This window comes from Trichechus manatus, unplaced genomic scaffold, assembly GCF_000243295.1.
Source record: "Trichechus manatus latirostris isolate Lorelei unplaced genomic scaffold, TriManLat1.0 scaffold00131, whole genome shotgun sequence".
In the NCBI taxonomy this organism is placed as follows: domain Eukaryota; kingdom Metazoa; phylum Chordata; class Mammalia; order Sirenia; family Trichechidae; genus Trichechus; species Trichechus manatus.
In genome coordinates, this window is record NW_004444067.1 from 6,650,816 (window position 1) to 6,675,107 (window position 24,292).

Below are 24,292 nucleotides of genomic sequence, written 5' to 3' on the forward strand. Positions count from 1 at the left end.
CACCCATTCATACCACATACATATTTACACACATATATATTCATACATGCCTATATTCACACACATATATTTACACATGCGTGCACACACATTCACACACACATGTTCACACACACATATATTCACACTCTCTCACACATATACATTTACACATACGTATATTCATACACACATATTCACACACATATTTACACGTATATATGCACACACAGTTATACAGATATACTCACACACATATGTATTTATACACGTATATTCACACACACACCAAACTGAATCAGTGAAACATTAAATATGGATGAGAAATTAACCCTGAAGAATTGATTTAAAACTGTGCTGATTATAACCGTAGGCGGGAAACGCCTCCTTTTGCTTTCTCGTTGGGGGTGGGCATGTCTTGACGCCCCAGCCTGAGCCCTGCCGTCTTGTCTGGGTGGATGTTTCTCCTCTCGGAGCAGTTATCTGGTGAAACTGGGGCGACCACGTAACTGGCAGCTCTCATCACCTTCCTGATGGCCAAATCCCACACAGACCGTCTCTTTCACAACGGCACGAGGTTTTCTTGTTCTGATGACCCTTTCAGGGACTTACTCCTTGGGCTGCAAATGGGAGCCCATAGGCCAGATTTACCTCAGCCCGGACTCATTAGCACCACACAGTGCTTTGATTTAAAAAAGTATTAATTCTAATGTTAAAATTTGGGGCGATTTCAAATAAAAATGTCTGGATTTCTGACCTCTCTTTGAAAATCGGGAGGCCTGGTCACACTGGGCAGACGCTCCTGTTGTTCGAGTGAGTTATTTAGTGCTGGAAAGCAGCTGCTTTCTTTAGTTAGGCCGTGCGTTTTCCAGTTTGTCACAGGCGATCCATCTCACCAAGGGCTCCCTCACCCTCGCTGGCCCTCACCGTCACCAAACATGATGTCCTCCTCCAGCAATTGATCCCTCCTGATGAGGTATCCGAAGCAAGCGAGTTGGACAGTGTTCTGTCGTGATTCATAAGGTTTTCACTGTTTCGTTTTCGGAAGTAGATCTCCAGACCTTTCTTCCTAGTCTGTCTTAGTCTGGAAGCTCCGCTGAAACCTTTCCACCATAGGTGACCCTGCTGGTATTTGAAATATTAGTGGCAGAGCTTCCAGCATGACAGCAACACACCAGCCACCACGGTACGACAGACTGACGGACAGGCTGATGGGACTTAGTGATACCAGCTGTCCATTTCCAGTGCCTGTTCTGGCCACTCGGTGCCTGTGCCTTCCAGACTATTAAACGTTCTTCCACCAGCCTTGGCCCCAACCCAGACTGACTTCTTACGCCCTGCCTGGCCCTGTGAATACTTGAGTCTGCAACCCCTGCAATCCTCATTTCCCGTCTGTCTGACCAGCTCCATTTTGCTGGTTCCAAGACGTCCGAGGCAGCCTAGTGGGTGTGTTCCACTGGTCTGAAGGGCTAGGATGTGGAATTGCAGGCTTCTTCAGACCCTGAGCCCCTCTTCCCACCCCTGGGACACCGGCTGGTTTACTCTGCTGGTGTTTCTGCCTATAGCCCAGCATGGCCTTTGTGAGTGGAGACGGCAGGACAGGAGCTAAGCCACATGGGACCTGTCCTCCACAGGGCTTGCCTCATGAAGATGTGGATTCTGAAGATGCAGCGTCTGCTCTTTGTATCACGGATGTTGTTTCCTTCTCAGACTTTCCCCAGGTGAATAACAACTCATTGATTTTGCCCCTCTTCCGGATGAACAGCCTAGGTTTTAGAGGAAAGCCTGGTGGAAATAAAAATGCACACTTTCCATTTGTTACATTCCAGATTCTCAGTATTGCATTACAGCAGGAGAGGGACTCTTCCCACTGGACATCAGTAAAGTCCGGGCGTTGGTTGTTCCCTAGCTCCTTTCTCCTGGCTCATGTTACAGGACTCCACGTGCACGACCCTGGCATGACAGGTGGAGACTGAAAAGCTGGACCAACCGACAGACACGTGCAGACGTCTGCCACCACACAGATAGCAGTTCAGATGTTAGATGGAGACCGTCAGTTCCCCCAGGACTTCGTGGGAACACTGCCCGTGGTCGTTTTCATTTCTAAAGCAGGCCGTGAAATAGTTTTTGAAGGAACACACATGACAAATTCAAATAGAGGAGGAAGATAATGAAATATAAGTCTTCTTTTCACGCCTGCCCCCTAGTCCCTCAATTTTCTTACCCCACCAAGTATTATCCCTTTATTGCACGTCCTTCCAAACATCTCTCTGCCTCTCTCTTCCTCCCTTTCTTCTTCTCTCTCTGTACTCCTTCCCTCCCTCCCCTGAACATCTGTATTTTACACAAATGGTTCCTAGTATACACATTTTTTCCACCTTTCTTTTCTTTTCAACTTAACAGTATAACTTCAAGGGCATCCTATATCAGTACATATCTGTCAGCCTCATGGCCACACGCTAGTCCACTGCGTGGATGTATTATATTATGTAGCCAGCCCTCTGTGACAGAACAGTATTATTTTACTGCTTTCTCCACAAGGATCCTGTACAGTTTTTATTGTTTTGTTCTTAGATGTTTTATCTTTATTAGTTGTGCTTACAAATAAAAAACTCTTGTATTATTTTTTAGCACTATTGTTTGAATATAGAAAGGCTGCTGACATCTGTATATTGAATTTGTATATGCCCTCTTTCAGAATTCTTTTATTGTTTGTAATAGTGTTTCCCTTACCAAACTCTTTTCTTATTAGTAATAGTTTTTCACTTTGGTTATCAAAGCATACATCATTGGAAGATAATGATCATATTATCTCCCCTTTTAAATTACTTTCCACCTTGTTTCTTTTTCTTGTCCGATCACATTGGTATTACCTCTCCAACGATGTCGAATAACGGTGGGATAATGGACTACTTGTCTTTCCCTGACACGAATGAGCCTGCTTCTCGGGTTTCCCCGTTAGGCATGGTGCTTTTTGTTTTCTCCATTAAGAGGCATCTATTCCTATTTGTCATGTTTTATCCTTTTAAGGAAATATTCTTCTGTTTCTAATTTCTAAGTTTTCTCTTTTAACCGTGAATGTGTACTAAATTTTATCAAACGCCTTTCCACCATCTCCTGTAGTCCCGTGATGCTTCGCTGGCCCACGATTCATGACGTCTGTGGTGTCTGGCTCCTCATCTCCACTTCTTTCCTTCCTTGCGGTAACTTTGACTTTTTGTCCTTTTTCCCCAAGGCTTTGAGGTCTTGGCTTCTGCGTCCCATTACTGGCCGCTGGAACACGTGGATGGGATCCACGAGCTTCAGGACACAACTGGAGGTAGATGCGGTCGTGAGGGGCTGTGGACGTGGGAACAGGTGGCTCTTGGGGCAGGGGCGTCGGGAGGAGCAGACGTGGTACAGCATCTGCTTCCCAGACAGGACGATGGAGATGGATGCATGTTTGTGGGGCTTCCCCCAATAACTGTTGTTTCAAAATATTGTATTAGAACATTTAGATATTTTTATGATTGAAAGACAGAATGTATGATTCAAAATATTATTATAATGCTCATTTTCCCCAACAACCTTAAAACAGAAGCTCTGATGTTGGTGCAACCTGCATACGAATTCAGAAGTACGTTTTCTAGGTAGACAAAACTGGTATAATCAACACGCCTGCCAAGATGGGGGCCTCTTTGAACCAGGTGCCCAAGTTGCCAACTAAGAACGACTCAGCATCTCACTCAGCCAAGGCAGCCCCACCTGCCAGTCGACTTCTCCAGCTCGTCTGTGTCAGCTCCCCTTGAAACTATTAAATGTCGCCTAAGATGCTTTCGTCTCTGGGTGGTGCAAACGGTGAATGCGCTCATCTGCTGACCCAAAGATTGGAGGTTCGAGTCTACCTAGAGGCACCTCGGAAGAAAGGCCTGGTGATCTACTTCCGAAAAAATCAGCCACTGAAAACCCTCTGGCACGCGGTTGTGCTGTGACATGCGTTGGGGTGCCATGAGTGGGGGTCGACTGCACGGCACTTTCAACGGTGCCCAGGAACATGGAGAATAACGTCTCTGTCTGACTTCATTCAGATATCTGATAGTAGGAGGAACTCATGATATTCCTGAAGACTTTTCCAGTCTAATAGGAATGATTTTTAAAGGATAAGTTTCGAATGATTTGGGGGTGCTCTTACATTTTTAATTTGATTTATTTTTGCTGTCGACTGTGTCCCATGGCAGATGTGTGCAGCAAGGGGTGTACTCTACCCCAGTCCCCAGCAGTCCCCGTTTTCTCTCACTGGGTCGTGTAATGAGTTTGTAAAATACCCAGAGATTGCTAACTGCTATGATTTCCACACCAGCACACTGGGATTGTCCCTATTCCTGTGATTTGATGGTTTGCCAGAAGTTGCCACTGAAGGCCCTAAAATGTTTCCCTTAAAACTCGTGAATCGAGAAGCATTATAGCTGACACTTGTGCCCATGGTGTCCTCAGAGCCGTGCGTCTGGGCAGGCCCTTGGCATTGCTTCCCGGGCAGCGTGCCACATGGTGATGGTGGCACCACTGAACACTGTCCCGTGGCTTGGTATTTTCTCCAGCCAGGCTGCGCCGTAGGAATGAAAAGAGCCCCTGTGGATGCTTATTATATGGACAGTCAGGTCGAAGTAAACTGCTCTCTCTTGTCATAATCTAATTTTCTTTTCTCAGGCCTTTATTTTAAAACCTTTGAAAAGGGCCATTTCACCTGGTGGAAATGAGTTGTTGAAATAGCTCGTTGTTTAAGACACAGAAATTTAAAAATAATTAGGAGTTATTTTAAACAAGAGCCTGAATAACTGTTAGTGTCTGTCTTTCCTCAGCCCTTTGTCCCCACTCATTAATGTAGATGAAAATAGTAACTGTCAGTGTTTTGAAAAAGCTTTATCATGAAACATTCTTTTCATAAGGTGATAGAGTTACTCAAAATCAACTGCACTGTGGTCGAATTGTAGTCACCAAATGGATTGACTTCCAGTAAAACCTTCAATATATTCATGTTTGGCTGAAACACCTGAATGATGAAGGTTTTGCTGCATTTTCCTACTGGGTCCATTCTTCATGAACCAGTGCGACTCTGGCGTATTTCAATTTGATTACAGGCTTCTTAAGAAAAAAGAAAGAACAGAATCCATCAGCACGTCTTGCTGCTGGGGACAGTTGAATGGCTTTGGAAACAGTCCGTGGTGTGCAGCTTTGTTATTTGTTGCTGAATTCTGTGTTGTGTTGTCCATTTGTCATGATATCATGCAGTTGTTTCACCCATGTGTCTGTCCCATCAGTTCTGTGACATCACAGCCATCGATCTTTTGTTAAGACTGTTATATGGCCGAGTTCAAGTTCATATCTCTCAACCGAGCATTCGTACAGGAGGTGGAGCCAGCAAATTGGGACTATTGTTTTTTGCCAAATTCAGCAGGAATAATGCCTTTGAGTTATCATGCCCGGGCCACTGGAGTTGGCTCTGATGTTGAGTAGAGTGTGGGGTGGAGAGGTCAGGAGAAAAAAACCCAAGATGGCCCTTGGATGGAATGTTCGCATCCTGGGTGAGTTGGGTTGAGAGATACTCTGGTTCTGTTTGTGTTTTGTTTCACTCACGTGCTGTGCTTTTTCTTTTGTTGTCTCGTCCAGCCTCCCGAGCCCACAACCTCACTGTGCTCCCTCCCCATAACTCCACCTTTGTGTATACCAATGAGTCTGCCTACTCTAACTTCTCAGCAACTGTAGGTGAGCACCCGCCCACACGCTGGGTCTGCGTCTTGTCGAGCTGGAATCTGCGGTGATTTTAAAGGTCGATTCAGTTTGGTTCTAGATGAACCCACTCTGCCTTGGCTAGCAAACGAGCAGACAGCCCAGAAAGGAGTGACTGCTCCAGGAAGTTAAAAACCACCTCTCAGGGTTACACCTAAAGGAAGGGGCACAGGCCGAAGCCCATTAGAAGGTGTGTCAGGTCTTTCAGGTCCCCAGGACCTCCCAAGCCAGCTGCTTTGAGAACAAAACAGACACAAGATGAGCTCTTTTCTAAAAATAGAAGTTGTTTGGATTTTTAAATGGATTATATTCTTCGGGGGAGGAAAAGCGTACCTTTTAGTGGAATATTAGAGCTGATTTTAAAATACCTCCTCAGAAATGTGATGTCTCACAAACATTAAAATCAGCATTTCTTCTGTAGCTGGAATTCTTGTTTTTAAATCATTAGAAGCTGTTTTATAAAATACACACCCACAAGGGTCATAGTTAAATTATTACCTTAATTAATACCCTCTGAAGCCCATATGTTTTGTGTTTTTCCTGTGCAGCTCGGAGTGGAAGGGACACTAGCCGTGTGGCGTTTAGCTGATCAGCATAGGCCATTTCTGACAATTTCTGTCTCACCTTTTGATCTTTTTCCAGCACAACCTGATTGCTCTTTCAAGTTTGTGCATCACTGGGGGTTTACATATCGGAATGCAATCATCTGACCACTAGTTATCCAATTAACTTTTCCATCTGTAGATCCTCCCTAGTAAGAAATGAGCTAAAGGAAAAATGAGGAGTTATACACAATAAGGGCCACCGTTGGAGTCTGGCAGTGGGCGTAGGACACCCGAGTCGGGGTTTCTGTCAGGTCCAAAGGCCCCAGGAGCCTTCCGTAGGTCTCAGCCGGGCTGATATCTGCAAGGGCAGCAGGCGTTCTGCCCCGTACACGGCCGGAAGTTTTCTAGGAGACTGTGACCCTGGCTAGCAGTAAATGCCTAATCACTCCTGGATATTATAGCCCTCGCTTCTCCGTTTTGTAAACCATGTACCTCACACCCACACAGTCAGATGCGTCTGTTCTGGGAACCAGACAGAATTTAGCGCTGGGCGGAGATGGTACATCTCAGCCAGGACTGGCAGCTCTTGTAGCCAGTGGGCTCCTCTGGCCTGTGCAAAACCAGACTCAGAGTTTCCCACCTGTGGCCCCAAAACAGGCTCTTTTAAAACCATGGGTTCCCATGTCTAGGATTAGGGGCTCCCAATTAGAACTCAAAAGGAGAGAGAGTTCGGCTGTAACTTTGTGTTCAAGCTTGTACCTAAAAAAACCTCATAAAGCATGTTGATTGAATCAAAGTTTAGGACAGTAGGGAAAAATCCTCCTGTCCCTCTCGGTAACTAAACTATTGACAACTAGGATCGCTGTAATATTATTACCATATTTTTACGCAAACAATGCGGGTGTTATATGTTTTTTGCCAACCAAGCCCTCCCCCTCTGCCCGCCAGGTATTTTCATAAGTGCACTATGCTAATTTTTTACATGTTGCTGTAAAAAAATTAGCATAGCGTGCTTATAGAGATACCTTGGGGGAGGAGGGCGCGGTTAGCAAAAAAAAAAACGTATAACAGGCGCATTATCTGAGTAAAAATACAGTATATGTAGTTTCATTATGTGTGATTAATAAAACAATATATTATTAATATATTACATTAATATATAAATGTATAATACTATTATAAGTTGTAATATTGTAAATATATAATTACAAATATAACTAATGATATATACTGGAGCCCTGGTGGTGCAATGATTAAGAGCCCGGCCGCTAACCAAAAGGCCAGGCATTCGAATCCAGCAGGCACTCCTTGGAAACCCTACGGGGCAGTTCTACTCCATCCTGTAGGGTCGCTATGAGTTGGAATCAACCCGACAGCAACGGGGTTTGTTTAATAATACGTAAGTTGTTTGTAAGTCTGACACATGTCTTTAAATGCTTAATCTCATGAAATTATGGATGTATGATGTTGTGATTTTCCTCACTTAGATATTGTAGAAGGGAAGGTAAACAAAGGCATTTACCTCAAAGAGGAAAAGGGAGTCACGCTCCTCTACTACGGAAGCTACAAGAACTCGTGCATCAGCGATCCCACCCAGTGCGGCCCTGAAGGTGAGTGGGGCGTCCGCCCTGCAGTGTGTTTGTCGTGCATTCCACGTGCAGCAGCGTCTGCTCCCCTGGGCAGCGGCAGATGGGAGTGCGCGCTGCTCACTGATGGCAGAACGCAGAAATATTTCAAATACAAGTGTGAGGCCAGGGAGGGGGACGCAGGCAACTAGAATTCCAGCTGCCTTTAAAAAGACATAATACAAGAGACTTGTCCAGAAGGTTAAAGTCAAAACATTGTCTTACAGAGAGATGTGAGCTCAAAATATTCAATCTTGCAAAGGAAAAAACGAAACAAAACTCCTTAAAAAGCAGGTGCGTTGCTGTCGCGCTGGGTTTGGGCGTGCCATGGCGTTTGTGGGAGAACACTGGTGGTGTAGATGGGGTTATTCCTGGCTCTGGGGCATTGAGGATGGATCTGGGCAGGGCTGGCTTCTTCAGACTCATGCCCAGCCTTTGCCTCTTTTATACCCGTTGAGAGTGGCTGGGCAGCGGGGAGAGCTGCTCCAGGAAGTGTTTACAGGCCTGTGGTTAAAATAACCATGGAGAAAACACAAACTCATAGAAGAGACGTCAGGAATATACTCCTTTTAATTTATGTGTGTGTGTGTGTGTGTGTGTGTGTGTGTGTGTGTGTGTGAAAAGTAACTTGCTCTCTAGTCTCTGGGCTTCAGACAAGGGATGTCTGGGCCATGTATAATACTTGCTGGGAAATCGTTCTCTGCCTCCCAAACCAGCTCAAAGTCTCCCAGTTCCTTTATCCTAGGCAAAATGAAAATTGGTGTTTCTAGGGGAAAAAGGGAGGAAACAGTGGATCAGTGGTGGAATCCTCACCTTTTATGTGGGAGACCCGGGTTTGAATCCCAGACAGGGCACCTCACATGCCGCCACCATCTATCTGACTGTGGGGGCTTGCGTGTGGCTCTGATGCTGAGCAGGTTTCAGTGGAGCTTCCAGACTAAGACGGACTAGGAAGAAAAGCCTGGCAATCTGCTTTGAAAACTCAGCCACTGAAAACCCTGTGGATCACAACAGTATGATCTGCAAACAATCTTGGGGATAGCGCAGGAGCTGGCAGTGTTTTGTTCCATTGTTCCTGGGGTCCCCGTGAGTTGAGGCTAACAACAGCAACAGAGTTAAAAATAGAATTTAAAGACTCATCTGAAAGCTCTAAAGGCTTTTTGGTCATCAGATGGCCTTATCAAAACAGTGCTGTGGTGACTTAATTGTAAATGATCCTGGGGCATTTCAATAAAAATAAACAAAAGCTTCACAAGGCTGGGACACTTGCAGAACCCAAACGCTGGAGAAACAACTTTGAGGTCCAAAGCCCCGGCCGGGCTGACATATGTTGACTGTGAACCGCCCCTGGGTTCTAGCAGCCCCATAAACACAGCTGGTGTTTATTTCTCTAAGTTGAAAGCCACCCTGGGCGCAGTGCAGCGGCTAAGAGCACGTGGAGGGCGGTCACGCTCCGCATCACCTCTCTAGGCCTCGGCTTCAGGAAGTGGGGACATCTCCATGCTGGCTGTTGTCCGGGTCTCTAGAGAATGGCTTCTCTCCTGAGCAGAGGGGTTTATCTCAGATGGGGAGGGGAGAGGCGTATGCCCAGTGATTCCAGTGATGGGGGTTGGGGTGGACGAGAGGGGAAGAAGGCCCGGCTCCAGACCTGTGTGAAGTCTCACTCATGAGCTGGCTCGGCCCGTGGCTCTGTTTCGTTTGGCAGGCATGGGTTAAATTTTTTTAAATTAGCTTCCAACATTGGAAAATAGGAAATTTTCACATAAAACTATAGATTTCCAGTTTCTCTTGAGAAACTATTCCTGACTGTAATTGGCTGGAGCTAAATAGTGGCTTGTGTGGTTTGGGTGATGCTGTGATGCTGGAAGCTATGCCACTGATATTTCAGATACCAGCAGGGTCACCCATGGTGGACAGGTTTCAGCGGAGCTTCCAGAGTAAGACAGACTAGGAAGAAAGACCTGGTGATCTACTCCTGAAGATCAGTCAACGAAAACCCCATGGATCAGAACAGAATGTTGTCTGATGCAGCGCTGGAAGATGAGCCCCTAGGTTGGAAGACACTCTCAGCACACAGTGGCCACAGCAACGGACTGAAGCAGATCGACAATTGTGAAGACTGCATGGGACTGGGCTACGGTTCGTTCTGTTGTGCGTGGGGTCGCCATGAGTCAGAGCCAACTTGACAGCAGCTAACAGCAACCATAAACAGGGGCTGCCCCCTTAACAGTGGACGCTCTCTGCTCGGTTCCTTCTGGCCCCCACCCAGCTTCCTGAGCCTTTTACTCTTCCTGCCAGTTAATGAAGAACAGGGTCATAGTCTCCGAAACCAGACTGCCTGGGTTCAAATCCCAGGTCTGACCCGCACTGCCGTCTAACCTCTCAGAGTCTAGTTCCGTGTCTGTGAAATGGGATGGCAAAGCACCTTCCTCAGCGGGTGGTTGTGCAGAGCTGCCACACTCCTGGCATGTGGCTGGCCCGTCTGTCGGAGGCTTCCTGTGTCACCTGCTCCAGCCGTCTTCCTCCACAAGGCTGAATTTCTGACAAGAACACCAGTGTGCCAGCTTTGAGAGTGACCCTCTGAAAGACGACCAACATGGTTCAGCTTAGAATAACAGTGGCCCATAACTGTTAATGACATACTATGTGCCAATCACTGTTCAAATCCCAGGACAGGTGTGAACTCATTTTGTACCCAAAACACCGACAAAGGCCCTGGACTTTGGCTTCACATCCCGCTCTGTTAATAACTCCTTGTGGGAGTTGTTCAGTGGAATCTTTGGAGATATTTTCCATTTGGCCACTTTGTTTGTAGAAAGGCCCGATGTGAAACGAAGCCAGGAAACCATAAACCAGCATTGACTCAGTGAGACGATGCCATAGCTGATTCCGGAAAACCCCCAAAATCCTGAAAACAAACAACATTGTCATCCAGTCAATTCTGGATGACAGATGTCAGAGTAGAACTGTGTTTCCTAGGGTTTTCAAGGCTATGAGCTTTCAGAAGCAGATCACCAGGTCTTTCTTCCAAGGTGCCTGTGGGTGGTTTTGAACCGCTAACCTTTCAGTTAGCAGCTAAGCACTGAACCGTTCACACCACCAGGGACTCTGTGCCACGGTTGATAATATCTGCTAGATATCTGTCTCCCTCACTAGACTCAGCCCCACGAGGGCAGGAACTGTCCCTCTTGACCACTGCTGTATTTCCAGGCCCACCACTGCTTGGCACAGAGAAGATGCATATTTGCTGAATAACTACATCTAGTCTGTCTTAGTTAACTAGTGCTGCTGTAACAGAAATACCACAAGTGGATGGCTTTAACAAACAGAAGTTTATTCTCTCATAGTTTAGGAGGCTGGAAGTCCAAATTCAGGGCTCCAGCTCCAGGGGAAGGCTTTCTTTCTCTGTTGGTCCTGGGGGAAGGTCCTTGTCATCAGTCTTCCTCTGGTCTAGGAGCTTCTTAGTGCAAGGACCCCAGGTCCAAAGGACGACCTTTTCTCCTAGCAGAGACATCTCTGGGAACCCAGCTATTTTGTTCCTCTAAAGAAGAAGAACGCAGCATCAGGATTGGAGGAAGACTCATTAACAACCTGCAATATGCAGATGACACAACCTTGCTTGCTGACAGTGAAGAGGACTTGAAGCACTTATTGATGAAGATCAAAGACCACAGCCTTCAGTATGGATTACACCTCAGCATAAGGAAAACAAAAATCCTCACAACTGGACCAGTAAGCGACATCGTGATAAACAGAGAAATGATTGAAGTTGTCAAGGATTTCATTTTACTTGGATCCACAATCAACACCCATGGAGGCAGCAGTCAGGAAATCAAAAGACGCATTGCATTAGGCAAATCTGTTGTAAATGACCTCTTTAAAGTGTTGAAAAGCAAAGATGTCACCTTGAAGACTGAGGTGCGCCTGACCCAAGCCATCATGTTTTCAATAGCCTCATATACATATGAAAGCTGGACAATGAAAAAGGAAGATGAAGAAGAATAGATGCTTTTGAATTATGGTGTTGACAAAGAATATTGAATATACCATGGATGGCCAGAAGAATGAACAAATCTGTCTTGGAAGAAGTACAGCCAGAATACTCCTTAAAAGCAAGGATGGCGAGACTTCTTCTTACATACTTTGTGCATGTTATCAGCAGAGACCAGTCCCTGGAGAAGGACATCATGCTTGGTAAGGTAGAGGGTCAGCGAAAAAGAGGAAGACCCTCAATGAGACGGATTGACACAGTGTCTGCAACAATGGGCTCAAACATAACAATGATTGTGAGGATGGTGCAGGACTGGGCAGTGTTTTGTTCTGTTGTACATAGGGTTGCTATGAGTCGGAACCGACTCGATGGTACTTAACGACAACAGTAGCATCTCAAAGTGTAGGAGTCCCTGGGTGGTGCAAACAGGTAACGTGCTTGGCTGCTAACTGAAAGGTTGGAGGTTTTCAAGTCCACCCAGAGGCACCTCAGAAGAAAGCTTGGTGATCTACTTCCGAAAAATCAGCTGTTGAAAACCCTATGGAGCACAGTTCTACTCTGACACACATGGGGGCGCCATGAGTTGGAACTGATGACAATTTTTTTTTTAAATATGTTACGTAAAATTCTCTTGGGGAACAATATATCAAAGACCATCAGGTGTAGAGTTTTTAACTTTAAAAAATATGTGGGTAGAAATTGCCATATCTCCCAGGACCATGCTGAAACGTGAAGGGATTGAAAAATGCATTTAGAGTTGTATAAACTCAATCTTTTACCTGCTGCCTTGGCTGCAAGGGGGATTGGAGCTCCTCCCTCATGACACTGAAGTTGAGATCAATGTTCCTTTTGTTTGGATGGTGCCTCAGGCAGCACTGCTAATGCTTTCTGTTGCCACAGGCAGGTTCCCCTGGAATTGTGTCACTGTTGCTAGGCTTACTGCCCTTCTTCTGGGTAGACTGCATCTCCTGCAGGAGGGGAGAGCCACTGATCCGGGTCTTGACATTCCCAGGGCTGGGACTGCGGCAGCAACCTCGGATGCTGATGGCCATAGTGTCTGGGTCTTTTTGGAGGTTGGCCAGAAAGACCCCAGCCCCACAGTCTCACTCTGCTCCATCTTGTGCTCTTGTGGGCGTGCGTGGCAGTTGGTCACCCGTCCTGGGGGCTCAGATCACACGGCCTCCCTGCACAGAGGCCGTCCTGGGTGGAAACCCACTCAGAACCCTGTGGTTGGGAGGTTCTAGTCACCAGACGAGGAGCCCTGGTGACGCAGTGGTTAAGTGCAAAAGGTTAACCAAAAGGTGGGTGGTTCGAACCCACCAGCTGACCTGGTGATCTGATCCAGTAAAGATTACAGCCTTGGAAACCCTGTCGGGCAGTTCTGCTCTGTCACATGGGGTCACCGTGAGTCAGAATTGACTTGATGGCACCTAACAACAACAACATTGACTAGACAGTCCTCTATTCCAACCAGCCTGCTTTACTATTCACTTAGTTCCTTTAGTTTAACTGTGTGTTAAACTAAGGCCCCAATTCTGGGAAGCTTAAAGGAAGAGAATGTGCTGTAAAAATGGAAGCTTCATCAGCCAGGTCCAATTAGAGGTCTTCCTGGCCTAACAAAACCTTTTTCTTTCTTTTTAGAAAACCATTTGTTTTGCCATAACTGTAGATTCACATGCAATTGTGAGAAATAATGCAGAGAGGTCCCTGCAGACCCTTTGCCCAGGTCCCCCCAGTGGTAACATCTTGCGTAGCTACAGTGTAGTATGACCAGGACACTGGCAGTGATGCTGTGCCTGTGTAGCTGTGTGTGTCGACGTGTGTGTGCATGTGGGTAAGTGTGTGTATGCATGTGTGTGTGCATGTGTGTGTAGGTGTGTGTGCATGTGTGTGTAGGTGTAGCTCTGTGTGTGTGTGTGCATGTGTGTGCATGTGTGTGTGCATGTGTGTGTAGGTGTAGCTCTGTGTGTGTGTGTGTGTGTGTGTGTGTGTGTGTGTGTGTGGTGTAGGGGGCAAAGCCTCTTTTGCATCCAAAAACCCTAAGGACATAGCAAGCCTTTGATTTCTGAAGGAATTGTTGTTGGTCCTTTGCCCAGACTGTGGGGTGTCTGAGCACTCAGCTTTGCTATTGTCACTTCCTCCCAGAGCCTCAAAACTCACTGTTCTGAGCAGGGCTCTAAGGGGTTAGATTGAACCCCTGCTGAGAACGTGCGTTTCTAACAAGTTCCCAGGAGATGCTGATGCTGCTGGTTAGGGGCCAATTCTGAGAACCACTAGTAGAGCAGTGGTTCTCAAAGTTTATTATACATAAGAGTCACCTGGGGATCTTGTTAAACTGTAGATTCTAATTCAGTGTATCCAGGGTGGAAATGCACATTCTCAGCCCTGGCTCTGAGCGAATGCCATGGCACACATGTCTGACTCCGTCACTGGTCCTCACGCACACCTTCTGGTCAATGCACCTGACAGTCCTCAGGGCTGTTCAGGCGCTACCTGCATTTTAGGGCCTTTTGGCAGAGGGTCACATGGCTCGGCCAGCAGCAAGCGGACCTTCCTTTGAGCTGCTCAGGGCTAAGTGACGCTTGGTCCACTGACTCTCCCTGGGGGTCTGCCCACTGCTCACACCTAGCAGGGCAATGGCTCTAACTGACTCTGTCCCCCCTCCACCTTGGGGAGGGTGCAGGCAGAAGGGACCACCCTCCTGACACCGGCCAGAGGCCGTCCACTTCAAGGTGAGGAGAAGTGTCACCCTCCGACCGACGTCAGAGTTGTCGGCTCTCTTGTCTCCCTGGGAGGCTGGGGCAGGCAGGACAGTGGCCTGTACTCAACTCTGCATTTGAGTTTTCAGTTTTATTTTTCTTCCTGGGCAGAAAGACATTTGGCCACAACGGGGTCATTTCGAATTGAGCGAAAGGAATTTTTAAGTGCAGCAAAGTTTTTGCAAACAATTGACTTCCATGAGTCCTCGCGGGAATTCCTTTCGTAACAAACATTTCACAATGTGCAGTGCTTGCTTCCCTGAGCGTGGATGTTTCTGAGAGCCGAGAGGCACGGCAGTCGGGGGGCTGGGGTTTGCTCTGGACTCGGAGTCCCCAGAGCTGGGGGCAGGTGGGCGTGGCAAGGGGGTCGGCCTCTGAGCCCCCTGCCCTGCAGCCATCTCGGGGCGCAGGCTTGGAGAGCTGGAGTGTGTGGGCTCTGGCTCCCCTCAGACTGGGGCTTCCGGATAGCACAGCCGGCCACTGCCCAGGCCCTTATGGGCCTGTCCGAGGTCCCATCCCTCCCTCATTGTGACCCACATCACAGGCACCCTCGAGGACTCTGATTTCTCAGCTGCCCCACGAACACACCCTGTGATTTGGAGTTCTGCTCTGCAGCTCCTCGCAGCCTGGGAAAGTCCAGGCCCTTGCGTTCTTTTGACGTCCCTCTCACATTAAAAAAAATAAAAAAGAGAGAAAGAAAATAGAGACATTCCAAAGCAGGGTTATAAAAGTCATGGTAGGTTTTACATGTAACGCACAAAGCCCTGCACTGCCCCATGCAATGCTGCGTGACTGTGGCGGTCACGGACCCCACAGAACTTGTAATGCATATGTGGATCCATCAGATGATGTGGTGATGAGACACGAGTCACAGTCCCCTTCACAAGCGTCTTGTCCTTCAGCCGGCGTCTCTCCATGACCGCGTCCACAAGCACCACGTGGCACAAACGTGGTGCCATTGTGTAAATACGGCCGGGCGTATGGGTGGCTCTGATCACCTCCTCGCAGTATTAATCCCCCGCGAGGTCTCTCCCCTCAGGACGGGCTCTGTGGGAGGGTGAGGCACATGCCTTTAGTTCCAGCTTTTCCACGGAGTCCAGCGCTGGCTGGCTTGGCACACACATGCGCATGCACACACCGCACAGAAAGGCCGGTGGGCACAGGGTACTTGTAGAGAGGCAGCTAGAACAACAAGGGAAGCTGGGGGTGGTGGTGAGGGCTGACATCCGCCCACCTTTAGCCTTGTGGCTGTGGTGGCCCTTCCTGGGAGCCAGCCCTCGGAGCTGTCAGCTATGACGGCGGCGGGCACTTCACTGTCAAGGGTCCGGGTGCTCCTCGCTCCCCATCTGCTTCTCACGAAGCGGGGACTTACCACCCAGTGAGCCCGCTCACTCATGCTAACATTTTAGCAAAGATATTTAGTCCACAGGAATCCCACCGCCCACCCCGTGTGGGGTCAGCGCTCATTGACAACCTGCAGACGGGTTTCTGGAAAGAGACTCCAGCTGTGTGGACAATCACAGATAGCAGTGGAGTCCCCTTGAACTAGACAGTCTTCTGGGAGTTTAGCCTACAGGAGGATCATCAGAGAAGTGTGAAAGATGTCGCTTCAGTTCTGTTTAGAATGTAGAAAGCTGGAGAAAACCCTAAGACCGAGCAACAGGGGGTTAGTTTAAAGAAATTGTGGTTCCTGTGAAGAATATGATGCTAATGTGCAGCCTCTGAAAAAGAGAACATGGAGAGTGTCCTTATGGACATTCCCTTTGGTTTCCTAGGGCTGCATAACAAATCTCTCAAGTTGGGTGGTGTAGGAGAACAGGGAGGTATTGTCTCACAGCTCTGGAGGCTGGGTGTCCCAGATCAGGGTGTCAGCTGTGTCCATTCCTTCTGAAGGAGAATCCGTTCCCGCCTCTCCCAGCTCCCGGGGGCCCCAGACGTTGCCTCGCTGCAGCTGCAGCGTCACGCGGGGCCCTTCCCCTGTCTCCCTGTCTCTGGTCTCTTCTGTCTGTGAGGGATCCCGCTCATACAGGATTTGGAGTCACCCTACTCCAGTGTGACCGTGTTAAGCTTTTCAAGACCCAGTTATTTTCTGCTCCGAGCATTTTGGTGAGAGCATGTGTTTTCCGTGGTGGAGTGCGCGCTGTGTCGCTGCGTGTGTTTGAGCTTGTGGTTGGTGATGTAGATTCTGGAGCCCTCCTAGTGCGGTCTTCAGAGCTCGGCCGCTAACGAAGAGGGCAGCAGTTAGAATCCGCCCGCCGCTCCGCGGAAACCCTCTGGGGCAGTTCTACTCTGTCCTATCGGGTTGCTGTGAGTCGGAATCCACTCGACGACAATGGGTAATACAGATTTTGAGAAATATTACATGAAAATACATGATTTCTGGGAGCCAGTCTGGGCCACCGGTCTTGGTTAGCAGGGTTTACTGAGGGGCATCTTCTATTTGGGTACACGGAGCATCTCTGGTTTTGCCTAATACCCCAGCTATTTTGCGTCAGTGGACTTTTCTTTCACCTTTCACCGTTACACAAGTCCCCGCTGGAGGGACGCGAATACTTTCAGCAGGAAAAGTATCCTCCCAAAGAACTGCAGAGGCACAAAAAGTGAGCGGGATACCGTGTGTTCCTCTAGTCACGAAAGGGTTAACTGATGACATCTGCAAAGACCCTATTTCTGAACAGGTCTCGCTCACAGGGACAGGTTAGGACTTCACCATGTCTTCCCGGGGGACACAGTTCAGGCTACAACAACACTGGAAGAAAATTCAGGACGTAGAGATTATTTTTTAAATGTTCGTAAACTAGTGCGCATGACGTGGCTCCTGTCTTTATAAAATGTGTCCATGGCAGACAGAGGTTTCGTCAGGAGTCACCATAACTGCTCGTCTGCCTGAATAAAAACCAAACCAAAACCGTTGCAGTGGAGTGGATTCCAACTCATAGTGATCCTATAGGACACAGTAGAACTGCCCCGTAGCGTTTCTAAGAAGCGGCTGGTGGATTCGAACTGCCAACCTTCTGGTAAGCAGCTGAGCTCTTAACCACTGCGCCACCAGGGCTCCTCTGCATGAACAGAAGAAATACAACCATGTGGTGTGGGGTTTGCAGGCTCTTGATCTGGATGCTTGGGTTTGAATCCATGAATCACTTACCAGCTTAGTGACTTGGGGCAAATTGGCCTCAGTTTCTTCATCTGTATAATGGGATAATAGCAGAGTTGTTGAAATGAGATGGTTCATTTAAAGGTCTTAGAAAGTGCCTCGTACTTATTAAGCCCTTAGCAAGCATTAGCTATTAATACGTATTGTCTGTATTTTCTGAATTTGGGGGGTATTGGACAAACATTGCTCTTACAATGAGAGAAAAATCGCTTTTTAAATGAAAAGCAAAAGAGAGAGCTGCATGCAGATCATCGGTGACTGACCCAGTGCCCCCATCTCCTCAGGGGTCACGTTCTCTTTCTTCTGGAAGACACAAGGAGAGCAGTCCAGGCCCACCTCCTCTGCCTACGGGGGGCAGGTGATCTCCAACGGGTTCAAAGTCTGCTCCAGCGGCGACACAGGCTTCGTGGAGCTGTATACACGGGAGAACTCTGTGACGTGGGCGGCCACCTTCAGTCCCCCAGGTGAGTCCGTCGTCAGCCCTGGTGGGGAGACGTGGACCTCGCAGCAGAGAGAGCTCAGAGTCCTGGTCTCCGGGTGCCGGCGGCTTGCTTCTGAGGGGCTTCCCAGGAGGGACAAGACTCATCCTCGATGAGGAAGCTTGACGGAGTGGCTCAGGGCCTGGGTCCCCAGCCTGGTGCCTGGTGCCATGTGACCTGCACTGACTGTGGGTGCATCCGGGCAGCTCAACTGTGCTGGGCCTCAGTTTCCCCATCTGTGAAGTGGACACAATGTCAGTAGTGCTGACCTCCCAGTCTGGGGGTAATTGAGTGGACTATCACATGGAAAATGCTCAGCATGGGGGTTATCGTTTGTCCTCCTCTCCTCCCCCCTTACTCCTCCTTTCTTCCTTCTTTTCTCTTCCTCCCCCTCCTTCTTTTTAATGGTTTAGATTTGAAAATGTCTAAGAGCTGGTAGGGAAAAGCTGTTGGAAAAGGAGGCTGAAGACCCAGGGAAAGAAGGATGGGTGGTGGGAGCAGAGCGCCCCGGGAGCAAGCAGCTGGGGAGGCAGGGGGGACGCTGTGGGGCATGTGGGGAGGGGACTCAGCATGGCCCGCCTGAGACTGTTCCCTGGGACATGGCGTGGCCAGGTCATCTGCTGGCATGAGGCCAGCGGTGTGGAGGAGACAGGGAGGTGGGCGGGGGCTGGATGGAGCCTGTGGAGAAGGGCAGGTGGCCAGGGGCGGACACACTCCAGGGCAGCACTGCAGAGGTCCAGTCAAGGCTGAGACGGAGAACTGAAGGGTGGAGGTCAGGGCTGGGGGCTGGGGGCCGAACGAAGGCAAAGGCTCCCTCTGGTAGGAAGTGCATGTTTGTCTGGCCCATTTAAGGGAGGCAGCCTAGCCTAGCTGTTAACACCAAACGGCCTGGGTTCCAGTCTCACCCTGTCACATGCCAGTATGTAACCGTGGGCAAGTTACTTCACCGCTGCGCGCTCAGTCTCCTCATCCCTAATACCAGGATAGTAACATGGAACCTCAGAGGGCTACTGTGCAAATCAAGTGAGCTAGTGCACGGTTAAGCACTTGCCTGCTACCTGAAGGTTGGCAGTTCAAACCCACCCAGCAGCTCTGCGGGAGGAAAACCTGGCAATCTGTTTCTGAAAAGACTACAGCCTAGAAAACCTATGGGGCAGTTCTACTGTGTTACATAGGTCAGTAGGAGTTGGAATCGACTCCATGGCCCACGGCAACAACAGCGAACATAAAGAGCCTAGGACATGGCCGTAGCAGTACTGAAATATACGCTCCTCTTCTGTTGGGGCTCTGTGTGCACAGACCAGCTGGGCCCCAACCTCTGTGAGCCAGGACATTTGGCCGACATCAAGTTTCACAGTCTTGCACATCTGTCCCCCCCGCCCCCGTGACCTCCCCCGCCCCATGACGAGCCCCCTGCACCTTGCCCACTGTTCTTATCACATTCCTCTGGATCAGAGCACTTGTGTGAGAGTCTTATCTCCCTGCTCCTTGGGGCTGACAGCCAGCTCAGCACCAGGTACCTGCGCGGGCCCAGGAACAGGTTTTCAGTGAATGTCTGCCGAACACCGACTGTTTTTCCACCCAGAAAAATGGGGAGAATTGTAAACATTTTTGGCTGGCAGTATGCTCATTATTTGTACGTTGGAGAGGTTTGCTATTCTTGCTGCCGAGCTCCGGGGCAGTGATACTCTGAGCCCGTTTAGGATTCACGTGCTCCCTAGAGGCTCAGAACTGGTAGATGGTTGCACAACCCTGAGCAAGAGCCCCTGATGTAACCGCTGATGGTTTGAGATGAGCGCAGCCTGGAGGTGAGGTGTGTCCCCTAAAGGGCTGCCCTGTACCTTCTAGCAGTGAGTCCCTGAGGCTGGCCTAACACAAACACTCGCAGAACACAGTGGGGTCCTTTGTGGGGCGAGTGGCTGTAGAAGTCTGGAGAACATTCCTCCCACTGTTGAGCACGCTTCTCTCGGTAAAGAGAAGAGCAGCAAGGACGCCGTCCGAGAAACTCCTGGCGAGGCAGGAGACTGGCGGCACCTGGCACAGCCGTGCAGGTTAACATCTCCGTGCAGGCGTGACAGCAGAGGTCAGCTCATGGCCTGGGGCTCAGCCAGGTCCTGATAGGTTTATTGACCGGCACCGGGATGGCCCAGGCGGTGCTTTCAACAGGTCTCAATTAGTTCAGACCATTAGTTAGGATTTCACTTTAAAATCAGGACCGTCCAGCTTCTTGTGGAAATTAAAGAGACAGGCAACACAGGGCTCCCTCTCTCGTGGTAATGGTGGGGGGCTGAGCAGGGGCCACCCCCTTTGCTGGGGCAGCTGCCCTTCACGCCCCACAGGTGGCACAGAAACTGTGTTGTCAAGGAGAGCAGGACGCTGCCTTTGCTGTCTCCCCGTCTCTGTCACAGGTTGCAAGCAGTGGGGCTCGGCCATGTTGGTTCTCTACAACTGGGCTTACCGTCTGATGGTCAGTGCCTGTGCCCCGCTTGTCAGAGTACCCCCCTTTGCTGTCCAGCATTTCAGCCGTGGATCCTGGGTTCAAACAGCTAGGACACTCTGAACTGTTTTTGGAGACTGGGATGTGAGCAAACCAAAACCCCAAACCTGTTGCCACTGGGTCAGTTCTGACGCGTGACGACCTGGTGTGTTATAGAGTGGAACTGTCCTATAGAGTTTTCTTGGCTATAATATTTATAGAACCCGATTGCCAGGCCTTTCTTCCACAGTGCTGCTGGGTGGGTTTGAACCGCCAACCCTTAGGTTAGTAGTCAAGTGCAGATTGTTTGCACCACCTGAGGCCCAGGATGTGAGCAGAGGGCAGTTTCCTTCTGGTGCCTGATGACTGAGGACAGGCAGGCCTTGTCATGCCCTGTAAGGCAGGAGTGGGGGATGGGCTGAACCCCAGAACCACGGGTGCGGGGAGCCCCAGCACTCAGCTCAGCAACATTCTCTCGTCTAGGCCCCTACTGGACACATGTGCTGTTCACATGGAAATCCAAGGAGGGCCTGAAGGTCTATGTCAACGGGACCCTGAACACCTCCGACCCCAGCGGGAAGGTGTCCCATGCCTACGGGGACCCCAATGCCAACCTGGTGATCGGGGCTGAGCAGGACCAGACCAGGCGCTACCAGAACGGCGCCTTCGACGAGTTCATCATCTGGGAGCGGGCACTGACCCCCGACGAGGTCGCCATGTACTTCACAGCTGCTATAGGTCAGTGTGGGCGGGGTGGAGGGGGCCCGCTACCTGCTCCCCAGTGGTGCCATCACAGCCGCTCCCTCCTTGCAGCCAGCATGCTGCCATGAGAAGTGTCCTCATGAACCTATAACAACCAAAAACCCACTGCCCTCGAGTCAATTCCAACTCATAGCAACCCTAGAGGAGAGGGAACTGCCCCATAGGGCTTCCAAGGCTGTAATCTTTATGGAAGCCGACTGACACATCTTTCTTCCGTGAGGTGGCTGGTGGGTTCAAACCACTGACCTTTTGGTTGGCAGCCGAGCGCTTTAACCACTGCGCCACCAGGGCTCTTTAATGAATCTATAAAACCAAACCCAACCCATTGCCATTAAGTCAATTCTGCCTTATAGATGCTGTCATTTCTCTAGAGTATCTGTTACCTGAGAGAGCGTTAACACTGCCAGAGATGCTCTGGGATTAAGAGGTTCACACTGACCACCATGGGGCCGCCAAGGGCTCGCAACAGACAGACATGGAGCCCCTTCCTGAGTGCTCTGATCGCAGATGCTCGCAAGGGCCTCCCGCAGGCCGCCTCTGATGGCTGTGGGGCCAGAGATGCCCCTTCCTGCTCAGCACAGGGCAGGTGTGGGCCGCGGGCTGATGGACCTGGTTCAGATCTGCCCCCCACCCCCTCTGCCACACTGAGTGTGGGACTTTGGGAAGACACTTTTTTTTTAAATTGATGTAAATTCACACGACATAAAATGAACTGTTTTAAAGCGTGCAGCTCAGTGGCATGTAGTCATTCACACTGTTACGCAGCCTTGACCTCTACCCAGTTCCAAACATTTTCCTCACCCCAAAAGCAGAACCCATGCCCGTTAGCAGTCACTCCCCACTCCCCTCTTCCCCGGCCGCTGGCAGCCAGTAGCCTGCTTTCTGTCTCGGTGGATTTGCCTATTGTGGGCATTTCACATAAACGGAGTCGTACAACCTGTGACCTTTTGTGTTTTGATCTCTCCAAATCAATTTCCTCCTCTAAAAACCCTAAAACGCAGGAAAACACCACCACCCGTCTCCTGGGGTGTTAGGAGGACAGTGTGCGCCAGCGTGTTAAGACCCTCCTACACTTCGAGCCAGATGGCAAGTGTGCAATATGTCTTAGTTTTTTTGAAATTAATATTCACTTTCCCCTGCAGTTCCATTTTCATATTGCTCACAATGCACGCACGTGAAATAATCTGCCAGAAAGTGTTGGTCCCCACGTACACGTGTCATGAGCATTTCCTGGTTGGCCGCACCACCGACCCCAGAACAGCAGGGGTCCAGGACTAGGAGGGGATGGGCCCGGACTCCGGGCCCACCCATGCTGCTCGGGCTCTGACATTGAGCCCCTCACTTGTCAATGACAGAAACCCCAAAATGACTGAAGCCAAGAGGGAGTCTTTTATCTCACACAGTTCAAAGTCTAGGGGAGGATATGCTACAGGAATGGCTTGATCCAGGGGCTCAGATGACATCACCAGTGATGTCTCTCTGTCTTTGACCCTGCTGTCCTTTCTGTGGCTGCACTATCATGGGTCATCTTTCTTGTGGTGGCAGGGGTGCTGTACTCTCTCCAGGGTGACGTCGCCACTGCTCAGCAACCTCAGTAGAGAACAGGGACTGAGCAAGGACACAGCAGATTTGCAGTTTCCCATCTCTGTCCCACGTGGGCGTTAGTGTCAGCGTGGGTAGGGCCTCCCGGCTGATCTTAGTTCTCCTTCTCTGGAATGTTGTGGGCTGTAGAGTGAGCTGTGGGTATGATGTGTCTCCTCTGAAATTGCTGGGCTCCAAGGAAGGACCTTCCCCTCCCACATGGCGAGCGGAGGGGTCTGGGCTCCGAGGAAGGACCCTCCCCTCAGACATGGCGAGCAGAGGGGTCTGGGCTCCGAGGAAGGACCCTCCCCTCAGACATGGCGAGCGGAGGGGTCTGGGCTCCGAGGAAGGACCCTCCCCTCAGGCATGGCGAGCAGAGGGTCTGGTTCCAGGACTCCCAGCAGCGTCCCGCCTTCAGCATTCTCCCCCTGAATGGAGACCCCAAGGGGTCAGTTACTGCTGAGCCAGCCGGCGGTGGTGGGGCCATTTCCTCAGGTCACCGGAAGCCACCTTGAAGGGCTTTCCAAAAATGACATAGAGTGTCCCGTTAAGGCTGTGTGCTCATTGGGAACTACCAGGATGAAAATATTGGGGTGAACGGGCAGAAAATGGCTTAATCTTTGGTCCTGGATACCTTCATTATTTCAACTTATTCATGACTCACCACATGGAATCCTGAGTAGGAAGACCCGCCAGCATCCATGGGTTGTGAGGGGCTCAGTGGGTAGCGTCCCATTCTCTCTTCGTCCATTGAGGAGGAGGGAGGATTTCCCAGCTGCTGTCTGCCCTGCTCCAGTGTCTTACCCGACTCTGCATTTTACCCCTCACTACTCCCAACATGATTTAAGCCTGTTTCTCTTGGTTCTTTATTTACTTGAAATCGGTAATAGCTTGCATAAAATCATCATATTATATAATGACTTGCGTGAAGGGTGTTCAAAAGCAGTTTAGAAAATAAATGGAAAAATAAGTTAACCTGGGAAAATCCATACAATCTCCCCATTAAGTTGATTTATTAGGCGTTTATCTTTTCAGCAAGATTCCTACGCAAAACATTCCCGGGTTATCTTAGATATGTCTAAAGCTGGCGCATTTTTGAATATGGGTGGGCCTTCCTTTGGATGAAAAAAGGCGATCATGTTAGTCCTCAAGGAAGCATTATTTATTTTTTC

General features: G+C 49.5%; 1 protein-coding gene across 1 annotated transcript in view; it reads left to right on the plus strand.

Annotated features, from left to right (window-relative positions):
- Nucleotides 1-2,862: 2,862 nt before the first annotated feature.
- Nucleotides 2,863-24,292, plus strand: part of ADGRD1 (adhesion G protein-coupled receptor D1) — a 107,161-nt gene continuing 85,731 nt past the window's right edge. Inside the window, exons 1-6 of the mRNA XM_004385050.1 lie at nucleotides 2,863-2,875; nucleotides 3,215-3,298; nucleotides 5,626-5,721; nucleotides 7,778-7,900; nucleotides 18,107-18,286; nucleotides 21,261-21,515. Coding sequence (XP_004385107.1) covers nucleotides 2,863-2,875; nucleotides 3,215-3,298; nucleotides 5,626-5,721; nucleotides 7,778-7,900; nucleotides 18,107-18,286; nucleotides 21,261-21,515 — 751 coding nt within the window. The remainder of the gene's footprint in view (nucleotides 2,876-3,214; nucleotides 3,299-5,625; nucleotides 5,722-7,777; nucleotides 7,901-18,106; nucleotides 18,287-21,260; nucleotides 21,516-24,292) is intronic.